The sequence below is a fragment of the Danio aesculapii genome, chromosome 14, assembly GCF_903798145.1.
Source record: "Danio aesculapii chromosome 14, fDanAes4.1, whole genome shotgun sequence".
Classification (NCBI taxonomy): domain Eukaryota; kingdom Metazoa; phylum Chordata; class Actinopteri; order Cypriniformes; family Danionidae; genus Danio; species Danio aesculapii.
In genome coordinates this window covers 2,424,263-2,436,762 of record NC_079448.1, presented here as the reverse complement: position 1 = coordinate 2,436,762, position 12,500 = coordinate 2,424,263, and the positions used below count along the sequence as shown (strand labels likewise).

Sequence of the window (12,500 nt, the reverse complement as noted above, 5' to 3'; positions counted from 1 at the left end):
ATGCTAAATTGATGGCGCATCCTATCTACTCTACACCATAAAACAGTAACATGATTAAAATACAGTATTTGTACAAGTAGAGATTCGAACCCAAAAGCCATTTGAAGCACAGTAACAACGTGCACACGCACGGTCCACTAGGCTATATGAGACAGAGGTTTTTGACACAGATTTGCCAGGTCTCGAAACGCTTCTGAAATGATCGATGCTTTGAATCGCTTTAGTCACATGACCAGGTGTTTCGAAACACTTTAGTCACATGACCTGGGTGTTTCGGATCATGCTTCAGTGCAGTGTTTCGAAACACTTTCGCTTCAGGATCTCAACACTGTGTTGAAACGTCAGTTTCACGTCAGCCATCCCTATTTACAGTGGTTTGACTGATAAATATGAGTTTATAGCTAAATTCCTAGCGGTGCCAAACAGCATTTCCCCTTGTTTACATCCTTGATTACGTCCTCGCTATAACATAACTTTAACGCTAGAAACTGTGCATGTAGTAGATCAATTTTAATAAATAAAAACACTTACAGGTTGTGGCTCACAATCCACAGATTCATCTATCATGGTTGGAGGAGTTTTTAGCCGAATCCAGCACTGAACTGGGAGAGATTCTGGAAGCTATCCTTTGTCAAATGCTAGCTATATATATATTTAATTATCTGAAACATCATTAAAATTAAACTGTAAGCACTTCTCTCTTTGTGTCGTCTCCTTTAGAAGCCCAAATACAGTAACAGAAGAAGCTCTGTGGAAATAGCAGCGTTTGGACGCCATTTTAGCCTTATCTGCTATTCATGGGGACCAAAAACGTCACTTCCGCTAGGCTCGCCGCCATATTTGTGCCCGATATGATCACACTGACAACCGCAGCGCATTTGAATGAGACTAATAAAAGTGAAAGTAGCAGCATACTCCATTTTAGGTCATGCAAATAAGAGTGAGATATCGTTTAAAGGTGTAAAGGGGCTCGCTTATTTGTTTAACCATGATTATAACAAAAACAGTGTGGTTTTATTCAGTAATAAATAAAGTCGGCGCGTTTTATGCTGTCTCCACAAAGGGTTAACATAAGTCGAGTAGCGCAAGCATGATCACGGAACTGGACAGCCTGTTGGTAAAGCACAAAATTAACAATTACATCAGGACACGTTTATGTAATGAATAGTAGTGAAGTTTACTGGCGCTACTGAAGCAACATAACACTCAGCACCGCAGCAGATTGACAGCATAGTACAGTTCGGTCACAAAATGGCCGCCGCACTACTGTATGATGTCACATGAAACCTATGAACAACATTACAGCGCCTCTGGCCACGCCCCTTCACTGCGCAGAGTGTGTGCGCATGGTGAATGCCGCTAAGCTAACTCTGTAAACGCTAATGTCTCCCTTTACATTGAACTTTGAGCGTTTTATGTTCAGGGATGTTGTTCATGTTCACACAGCTACATTACACATCAACTACAGTTTAACGTGGGATATGGTAGTGGACCACCCCTTTAAGGGAGACTTGTATGAAACACATGCATCTGTATTGCTTTCTCTCTGTGTGTGTATGTGTGTGCGCGCATGTGTCTGTGTACCAGCAGGTTGACGGTGCAGCTCATGCGGTTGTTCCTGCTGTCCTCACTCATGACGGAGCGATAGTCCAGCAGTCGCTCCAGCAGACCCGTCACCAGAGTCACAAAGTGCTGCAGCTCGTTCAGCAGCAGAGGACGACCCACAGCACACTCCAGCAGACTGAGGAGAACACACACACACACACCATCTATACAACACCACTGTACAAGAACACTGCATGACTGAGTGTCTGTAAGAGAGGGAGTGCATGTGTGTGTCTCTGTGTAAGCATATGTGTGTGTGTGTTTGTGTATGTCTGTGTGTGTTTGTTTGAGTGTGTGTGTTTGTGTTTTTGTGAGTATGTGATTACATGCGGGTGATACTTGTGTGTCTACCTTTTATTCATCACATTGTGGGGACTAAATGTGTGTGTGTCTTTGTGTGTGTGTTTGCGTGTGTGTATGTTAGTACACAAAAATGCATGCTTGTGTGTATATTTATTCATCACATTGTGGGGACCAAATGTGTGTGTGTATGTGTGTGTTTGTGTGTTTCTCTCACTGTGTCTGTGCAAATGTCTGTAAGCATGTATGTGTATCCTTGTGTGGGAGTGTGAACGTGTGTGTGTGTGTGTGTGTGTGTGCAGTTTTTTTGTGTGAGTGTCTCTGTGTGAGTGTGTATGTCTGTAAACAAGTGTATGTATCCTTAAGTGTGTGTATGCGTGTGCGTCTGTTTACGTGTGTTTGTGTTTGTGTGTGTATGTGAGTGCATGTTTGTGTGTGAACCTTTTATTTATCACATTGTGGGGACTGTGTGTGTGTGTGTTTGCGTGTATGTGTCTCTTTGGGTCTGTAATCTTGTGTGTGTATCCTTGGTTTGTGTGTATGTTTATCTGTTTAAGCATGTGTGTGTGTGAGCGTGTGTTTGTGTGTGTATGTGCGTGCATGTTTGTGTGTGAAACTTTTATTTATCACATTGTGGGGACCGTGTGTGTGTGTGTGTGTATGTGTGTATTTGCGTGTATGTCTCTCTATGTGTCTGTAATTATGTGTGTGTGTTCTTGGCTTGTGGGTGTGTGTGTCTGTTTAGGCATGTGTGTGTGTGTGTCTCTGTGTACATGTGTGCATTTGTTTATGTATGAAGTGTGTGTGTAGCTCTGTAAGCATATGCGTGTAAATCTGTGTTTGTGTGTGTCTGTGTGAGTGCATATTTATATGCGTGGGTGTCTGTGTGAGCGTGTGTGTGTGTGTCTGTGCACATGTTTGTGTTTGTGCATTTGTGTTTGTGTATGTGTGTATGTCTGTGATTGTGCGTGTGTGTGCGTGTGTCTGTCTGTGTGAGTGTGTGTGAATGTGTGTGAGCATGTGTTTGTGTGTGTATGTGAATGCATGTTTGTGTGTGAATCTTTTATTTATCACATTATGTGGACCAAGTGTGTGTGTGTGTTTGCGTGTATGTGTCTCTATGTGTCTGTAATCATGCATGTGTATCCTTGGCGTGTGTGTGTGTCTCTGTGTACATTTGTGTATGTTTGAAGTGTGAGTAGCTCTGTAAGCTAGTGTGTATTTATGTGTGCGTGTGTGTGTCTGTGAGTGGATGTTTGTGTATCTGTCTTTGTGTGCCAGTCTCTTTGTGTGTGAGTGAGAATGTGTGTGTGTGTGTGTGTGTGAAAGTGTGTGTGTGTTCCTACATGCTCTGCAGCAGCTCCATGTATCTCTCATCTCCTCCTCCTCCTTCCACTTCATGATCCAACTTCAGAATGATCTCGTTCTCAAACTGACACACACACACACACACACACACACACACACACACACACACACACACACACGGAAAGAGTTCATGATCAACATCAGAAATGTCAGTGTGTTTATGCTAAACTGTGTGTGTGTGTGTGTGTGTGTGTGTGTGTGTGTGTGTGTGTGTGTGTGTTGATTTTTCTGAAATCATCCCTACAGAATAGTCAAACCTTTGCTATTGTGGAAAAAAGCCTCTTTGCTAGATCATTTGTAAAGGTTAATGCATTCATTTAATCCTAAATATGATAAACATCTTATAATGTTCATCTACAGTCGCTCCACACTAAATCAGATTCATTCTACATCATTAAAAGGTTTATGCCTAGACATTCTCTATAAGTATAATTAACATATACTCGCCGGCCACTTTATTAGGTACACCTGTCCAACTACTCGTTAACATGCTCGTCACATGACAGCAACTCAGTGGATTTAGACATGGTCAAGACGATCAGCGGCAGTCCAAAGCGAGCATCAGAATGGGGAAGAAAGGGGATTTAGGTGACTTTGAACATGACGTGGTTGTTGGTGCCAGACAGGCTGGTCTGAGTATTTCAGAAACTGCTGATCTACTGAGATTTTCACGCACAACCATCTCTAGGGTTTACAGAGAATGGTCTGAACAAGAGGAAATATCCAGTGAGCGGCAGTTCTGTGGGCGCAAATGCCTTGTTGATGCCGGAGGTCAGAGGAGAATGGCCAGACAGGTTCCAGCTGATAGAAAGGCAACAGTAACTCAAATAAGCACTCGTTACAACTGAGGTTTGCAGAAGAGCATCTCTGAACACCGGGCAAAGGGGGGTCCAACTACTAACCACTCATAGGGGGTAATAGTAAGGTGTACCTAATAAAGTGGCCGGTGAGTGTATTTGAACAACTGTTAAAATAGATGAGAAGCCCCCATTATGATATACAGAATATACAGTACACATTTGGGCATGTTCACATTTAATAATTAATGTGTTATTTACATTTATAAAATATTCAGGAGCTTAACTTATATTAAGATAAAACATAAATCAACACCAGTTCTCCATCACGATATAAACAGGTGTGTGTGTGTATACTGGTTTTGGTGGTTTACAAGCACAGAAATTTATATAATGACATAGGTATGAAGTAGTACTTTGTTAAGCTGGTTTTTGAGAACATGCCTTGTGTCCTAGTAATTTAAATGGCTTAAAAATGACACTTTCTAAGGTCTTTTCACCTATAAAATTTGCACATTTCAAGAGGTTTACTGTGAGAGCTGAGTTTAGAGGCGGATAATAAGCGATTTATACTGTATAAAGTGCATTAATGCTATAGAGAGTCCTCATTAAACCCCAATACCATCATATGGATGGATGGAAAAAATGAATAAATGTTCTAGACAGAGAGTATGACATAATAACAGAATGATGGATGGATGGATGGATGGATGGAAAGATAGATGAATGGAGGGAGGGTTGGAGGGAGGGATGGATGGATGAATTGATTGATTGATGAAACTATGGAAAGATGGGTGGAGGAAATATGAATGATGAATGGAAAGAGAGATGAAAAGATGGATGGATGGATAGATGGATGATGAATGGAAAGATGGATGGATTGAAAGAATGACAGATGGATGGATGGATGGATTGATAAATGTATGAATGGATGGATTGAAAGATGGATGGAAAGATGAATGGATGGAAAGAATGACAGAATGATGTATGATGAATGGATGGATGGATGGATTGATGGCTGTATGGAAAAATAGATGGATGGAAATATGGATGTATGTCTGGATGAATGAATGGAAAGATGGATGGTTGTATGGAAAAACAGATGGATGGATGGGAATATGGACGATGGATGGAAAGATGGATGGGTGAAAAGAATGACAGAATGATGGTTGGATGGATGGATGGATGGATGAGTGGAAGGAAAGAATGACAGAATGATGGATGGATGGAAAGATGGATGGACGATGGATGGGTGAAAAGAATGACAGAATGATGGATGGATGGAAAGAAGGATGGACGATGGATGGGTGAAAAGAATGACAGAATGATAGATGGATGCATGGTTGGATGGATGGATGGATGGATGGATGGATGGATTGATTGATGGATGTATGGGTGGCTGGATGGATGGGTGGATGGAAAGAATGACAGAATGATGGATGATGGATGGATGGAAAGATGGATGGATGGATGGATGGATGGATGGATGGATTGATGGTTGTATGGGAAAATAGATGGATGGATGGATGGAAAATGGATGATTGATAGAAAGCAGGATGGATGGTAAATGGATGGAAAGATGGATGATGAATGGAAAGATGGATGATTGATAAATGTAGGGAATGATGGATGGGTGAAAATATGGATGATGGATGGAAAGATGAATGAATGGATGGATAGATGGATGAAAAGATGGATAGATGGATGGATGAAAAGATAAATAGATGGAAAGATGGATGATGAATAGAAAGATGAATGGATGAATGGAAAATATAAGAATGAATGAATGTGTGGATAGTTGGAAAGAATTGATGGATGGAAGGAAGGAAGGAAGGAAAGTAGGAAGCATGGATGGATGAATGGATGGATGAAAAGAATGACAGATTTATGGATGGAAAGAATTAACTAGTGTGTGTGCATGAATGCGCGTGTGTGTGTGTGTGAACCTTCTTAAAGTTTCCAGCATGGTTGTGTTCACACTGCATCATGTCGAAGAATATGGGAATGGTTGCTCTGCGCAGCTCCTCCTCTGGGATCAGCGTCATCTCCAGGATTGGTCCCACCATCCCGGGAATGAAGCAGATCTTATTCTTACCTGAGAGTTATGGACGTCAATTAGCATACACTTTACATTCACAACCCATAAATAACACTGCGAAGCATGCACACACACACACACGCTCACACACAGTCTTACCAAGCCTATACCACATGTCTCTGATAGAGAAACCAATCAGCCTCCTCATGTCTCCATATCTGAAGGAAACAGGGTGACACATGTTAGCTTTAATTAACATCAATGAGACAGTCAGGTTTATGAAAACAGTGCAAATACAATGTGAGGGATAAATCAATGGATGGATGGATGGATGGATGGATGGATGAATGGGTGGATGGATGGATGGATGGATGGATGGATGGATGAATGGATGGATGAATGGATGGATGGGTGAATGGATGGGTGGATGGATGGATGGATGGATGAATGGATGGATGGTTGGGTGAATGGATGAATGGATGGATGAATGGATGGATGGATAGATAGATAGATGAACAAAGAATGATAAAATGAAAAATGGATGGACAGACAGACAGACAGACAGACAGACAGACAGACAGACAGACAGAAAGAAAGAAAGAAAGAAAGAATAACAAATGGATGCATGGATGGATGGAATGATGGATGGATGGATGAATGGATGGGTGGATGGATGGATGGAAGGATGTACAAACAAATGTAACCATTGAAATAATGATGGATGGATGGATGGATGGATGGATGGATTAAATGAATGTTGGATGGATGGATGGAATGTATGCTGTTGGATGGATGGATGGATGGATGGAATAATTGGATGGATGGATGGATGGATGGAATTTATGTTGTTGGATGGATGGATGGATGGATGGATGGATGGAATGAATGGATGGAAGGATGGATGGATTGAATGTTGGATGGATGGATAGATGGATGGATGGAATGAATGGATGGATGGATGCATGGACGGATGGATGGATAGATAGATGGATAAACAAAGAATGATAAAATGAAAAATGAATGGATGGACAGATAGACAGACAGACAGACAGACAGAAAGAAAGAATAACAAATGGATGCATGGATGGATAGACAGATGAATGAATGAATGAATGAATGAATGAATGAATGGATGAATGAATGGATGAATGGATGGGCGGATGGATAGATGGATGGATGGATAGATGGATTGATGGATGGAATGAATGAATGAATAAATGAATGGATGGATGGATGGATGAAATTAATGAATGGATGGATGGACGAACAAACAATGACAAAATGATGGATGGATGGATGGATGGATGGATGGATGGATGGACAGAAAGACAGACTTAAAAATTGAAAGAATGATGGATGGATGTACGGGCAAGGAATGACAGAATTAATAGATAGATGGACAGACAGACAGACTTAAGGACTGAAAGAATGATGGATGGATGGATGGATGGATGGATGGATGGATAAAAAAATGACACACTGACGGATGGATGAATGAACAGACAAATGTAATAATTAAAAGAATGATGGATAGATGGATGGACAAATGGAAAAAATGATGGATGGATGGAATTAACAAATGAATGAATGATTGTTGGGTGGAGTGATGGACAGAAAAAAATGACAGAATGATGGATAGATGTATGGATGGATGGATAGACGGATGTAACATTGAAAGAATGATGGATGGATGGATGGATGGGTGGATGGATGGATGGACAAACAAATGTAACTATTGAAATAATGATGGATTGATGGATGGATGAAATGAGTGTTGGATGAATGGATGGATGGAATGGATGTTGGATGGAAGGATGGATGGAATGAATGTTGGATGGATGGATGGATGGATGGATGGAATGAATGTTGGATGGATGGATGGATGGATGGATGGATGGAATGAATGTTGGATGGATGGATGGATGGATGGATGGATGGATGGAATGAATGAATGCATGGAAGGATGGATGGAATGAATGTTGGATGGATGGATGGATGGATGGATGGATGGATGGATGGATGGAATGGATGGATGGATGGATGGAATGAATGTTGGATGGATGGATGGATAAATGGATGGATGGATGGATGGAATGGAATGGATGGATGGATGGATGGATAGATGGATCAACAGAAAGAAAGGCACATTTACAGATGAATGGATTGATGGATGGGTGGAAAGAATGACAATAATAAAATGGTGAATAAATGGATGAATAGAAAATCAACAGAATGATGGTGGATGAATGAAAGGATGTGAAAAAGGATAAAATAACAGAATGGATGGATGGAAAGAGTCACAGACAGACAGACAGACAGACAGACAGACAGACAGACACAGACAGACACAGACAGACAGACAGACACAGACAGAAAGGTGTCTCTGGGTTAACTGGGATGTTTGTGGTTTACAGACTCACTTGGTCAGAATCTTGGTTCTTTTGGTGGGAGAGAAATGCTGCAACTGCAATGACTCCTGGGTAATGAACGCCACGGCCAAATGGAAGTAATTATTCCATAACTACAGGAGAGAGAGAGAGAGAGAGAGACCATGACAAAATGACACGATGGTGAAGGATGACAGATGATATCAGGGCTATTAAAACTAATTGAATCTGATCTTGATAAAGTGCTTGAAACACGCACACACACACACACACGCACACACACACGCACACACACACACACACAAACCTGCACTTCAAAGCTGTTGTTGTCAAGGAACTTGTGGTTCATGGTGTCGGCGTAAAAGTTGATCGCTCGGAGAAACACTCTGATTGGATAAAACAAACCCAGGATGAATAATTTAACAACTAAAACCATAAACAACTATGTTCATCATGCAGAATATTTTCAGATACCTGACAAAACAACATTTCACATGTTCATTTACTGTAGTTCAACTACATTAACCTAAACAAATAAAAGCGAAATAAAAGGTCAGAAAACAGCTAGACACTTCAAAAAATATATACATAACAGTGCTGTGCCATCACAGCAAGAAGGTCACTGGTTCGAGTCCCGGCTGGGTCAGTTGGCATTTCTGTGTGGAGTTTGCATGTTCTCCCGTGTTGGCGTGGGTGTCTCAGGGTGCTCCGGTTTCCCCCACAGTCCAATCACAAGCACTACAGGGGAATTGGGTGAGCCAAAATGGCCATAGTGTATGAGTGTGTGTGTGTGTGTGTCTGTGAATGAGTGTGTATGGGTGTTTCCCAGAACTGGGTTGCAGCTGGAAGGACATCCGCAGCGTAAAACATATGCTGGAATAGTTGGTGGTTCATTCCACTGTGGCAACCTCCGAAGTCGAAGGAAAATGAATGAATGAATGAATGAATGAATAATAAAATATTACTGAATAATAAAAATAAAGAAAATTACAATGCATATAAATTATGAAGTTTAAATAATTTTTAAATAATAAGATTCTTAGTTAACTATAATTAAAGATAACAAAAACAAACTATTTTCAGTTCTGTATCTATAGGCTATATGCCAAGCTAGTGTGTTTCCCGTACTGATAAACTTCCGGTGACCTGTTATTGTGAGTTTTATACGCTTCCTTTTACAGCATCGATGTTGTAAAGTAATTAAAACACAATCAGTTAAACAGACTTTGGCATTCATTTAGTTGCTCTAGCGTAAAACGAGACTAAAAGCCGTTTACTCGCACGTGCCCGTCAGAATCGGCAGGCTCGTGCAGAAGATCCATTGAATATACTGGGGTAAAATAAATGCTCATATTATAAAGACATGGCGGGGGAAATGTTATTTAATGCAGTGCTTCTTGTACAATCTGAGACCTACTTTATATCGTATATCACTCAGCCAGTGGAGATCGCTGATTTTTAAAGAAAACACACCTTAAACAAGCCGATTTTGCATTGGCATACAACTCACCGGAAACAATTAACCCAGGTTACTGGCAAATTAAAAGTCCTATTAGCATGCTTCGGCATATACCCTATTGGTGATTTACATATGACAACAAACAAAGCATTTGCATATATCGATTACATTTATCAATGTCTAAATGCTTCTCATCATCTCCAAAATCTATGCAGAGTTTCCACTTTTCTTCATCACACGTGTCTTTAAATCATATTGATGTTTGAAATGTATTCAATTGTGGATGTGACGCTGAAAATAAAGACATACGATGAAAAAGCTGATGATATAAGGCATAGGTCTCAAACTGGATTCCTGGAGGGCCGCAGATCTGCACAGTTTTTCTCCAACCCTAATCAAACACAGCTGATGCCACTTATCAAGGTGTTCAAGACTCTTTGAACACCTCGATTACTGTGTTTTATTAGGGTTGGAGCAAAACTGTGCAGAGCTGCGGCCCTCCAGGAATTCAGTCTGAGACCCATGCTTTATATCATCAGCTTTTTCATCGTATGTCTTTATTTTCAGCATCACATCTACAATTGAATACATTTCAGACATCAATATGAACTTGCATATAAAATTAGCTTTAGGTTTTCCTATTCTGGGCATATTTATAAGTTGTAAAGTGTGTGTGTGTGTGTGTGTGCTCAAAAGTTTCAGCTCAAAATACCACACAGATAATGTTTAATAACTCTCTAAATCCGACCCTTTTATGTTGTGTTCACACCAGACACGTGGATAAATCGCTTCATTTGCGCTTGAAAACCCGCTTCATTCACACATCAAATTCACTTCACAACAGACGTGGATTTGCAGACAGGGCTTCTGTCTGCCCAGTGACTCTAGCTTCGTTGCTAAATGGCTAACATGGATTTTATTGAGAAAATAGCAGTGTTTACGTCAGGGATGGGCAAACTCGATCCTGGAGGGCCGGTGTCCCTGCATAGTTTTGCACCAACCCTAATCAAACACACCTGCTTGTAGCTTTCTAGTGATCTTGAAGACACTAATTAGGGTGTTCAGGTGTGTTTGATTAGTGTTGGAGCAAAACTCTGCAGGGACACCGGCCCTCGAGGATCGAGTTTGCCCATGCCTGGTTTATGTGCTATATAAAGGCTGAAAAACAGCGTCGATTCATTTGGAGCCGTGTCTAAGTCCACTAGATACTTTCAAAGGTGTAGTCAGCTCTGTGAGCTCATAAACTCCTCCAGAAGCTTAATCTGGATGATGGAAGCGTTCAGTGGTGCTTCTGACTAAGCCGAGCCCAGTTTGATGAACTGTTGTCGGTGTAGGCAGGATGATTTTCCCCCGGGACACCAACAACAGGCGCTACATCACAATCACGCCCCCACAAGAGCAAGCTCCTGATTGGTTAACGCGTCGCAAATGTCCGCTGAAGTTCAGATTTTCGAACTAGAGCGATTCGTGAAATTCGCACGTTAAGCGCGTCAAACATGCAAAACGCTCAATTCGCCCCGCGCCATTGGCACCACGCAATTCGCACCGCACCATTTGTGCGTATCGCGCTGCAGGATGTCTATTCGCGCATTTGCATTGACTTAACATGTAAATCACTCGAGCTTGATGCTTCTTCCGCGTCTGGTGTGAACACAGCATTAGGCTTTGATCCTAATAGTGGTGTTTTGGTGACTGTCGCTTTAAATTCTAATTGAGATTGTACTCTTTACAAAAGAGGGCGGAGCTACAAACATCTCTTTGTCAGTATAGTGGCAAATTCAAAAACAGGGCTAACGTTATCAGAAAAAGTGAAAACGTGAATTATCTTAAGCAGGTCAAACACTCTAATGGTGGACGGCTGCTTCTCACTCAGGGCTGTTTATGCTAATGAGGGAGAGATGGTCACTAGTGGGCGGGGCTTTCCCCATCTGATGACACGTACAATGTGAGAATGTCAATCAAAGTGTTTCTGCAGACTGATTTGATCAAGTCTGACTATAAAAAATTATGATTTTTTAATGTTATAATAAAAAATTATATTGATTAATACATTTTAACCATTAAAAGCTGCTTATATTCACACACTGCTGACACACAACTGGGTTTAAAGCCCTTATAAAAGTCATTTTTGCACAATACGGCCCCTTGAATTGACAGAACACAATGCTGGATTCGGTGTTTCAGTAAATAATGAGGTGTCTGCATTTGTAAGTGTGTGTCTGGTGTCCAGCTGCTGTTTGTGTTTACAGTATCTGATAATCAGCAGGGTCACAGATGAACTTTAAACCATGATATCGAATTCCAGGAAATATACCGAGGTCAATAAAACACAATATACTGCCACTGTCTGCCATTAAGAAGAACACAAACCAAACAGGAACGATCCATATTTTTCCACGGAGACCGATATGTGGAGTTTCTCTCTATCTCTGAGGCTGCAGGTTTACTCCTCTATAAATCTCTCTTCCGCTCTCGTTGGCTTCTTGTTTGAAGTGTAATCAATGTTAACATACAGTCTGTGCCCCTCAAGAACATCTGAATTGGCA

General features: G+C 41.1%; 1 protein-coding gene across 1 annotated transcript in view; it reads right to left on the bottom strand.

Annotated features, from left to right (window-relative positions):
• LOC130241176 (dedicator of cytokinesis protein 2) overlaps positions 1 to 12,500 on the bottom strand; it is a 298,239-nt gene that overhangs the window by 17,756 nt on the left and 267,983 nt on the right. The window contains exons 31-36 of the mRNA XM_056472897.1: positions 8,803 to 8,881; positions 8,529 to 8,629; positions 6,268 to 6,326; positions 6,017 to 6,165; positions 3,252 to 3,337; positions 1,585 to 1,741 (exon numbers count right to left, since the gene is read on the bottom strand). Of these exons, the coding sequence (XP_056328872.1) occupies positions 1,585 to 1,741; positions 3,252 to 3,337; positions 6,017 to 6,165; positions 6,268 to 6,326; positions 8,529 to 8,629; positions 8,803 to 8,881 (631 nt within the window). The remainder of the gene's footprint in view (positions 1 to 1,584; positions 1,742 to 3,251; positions 3,338 to 6,016; positions 6,166 to 6,267; positions 6,327 to 8,528; positions 8,630 to 8,802; positions 8,882 to 12,500) is intronic.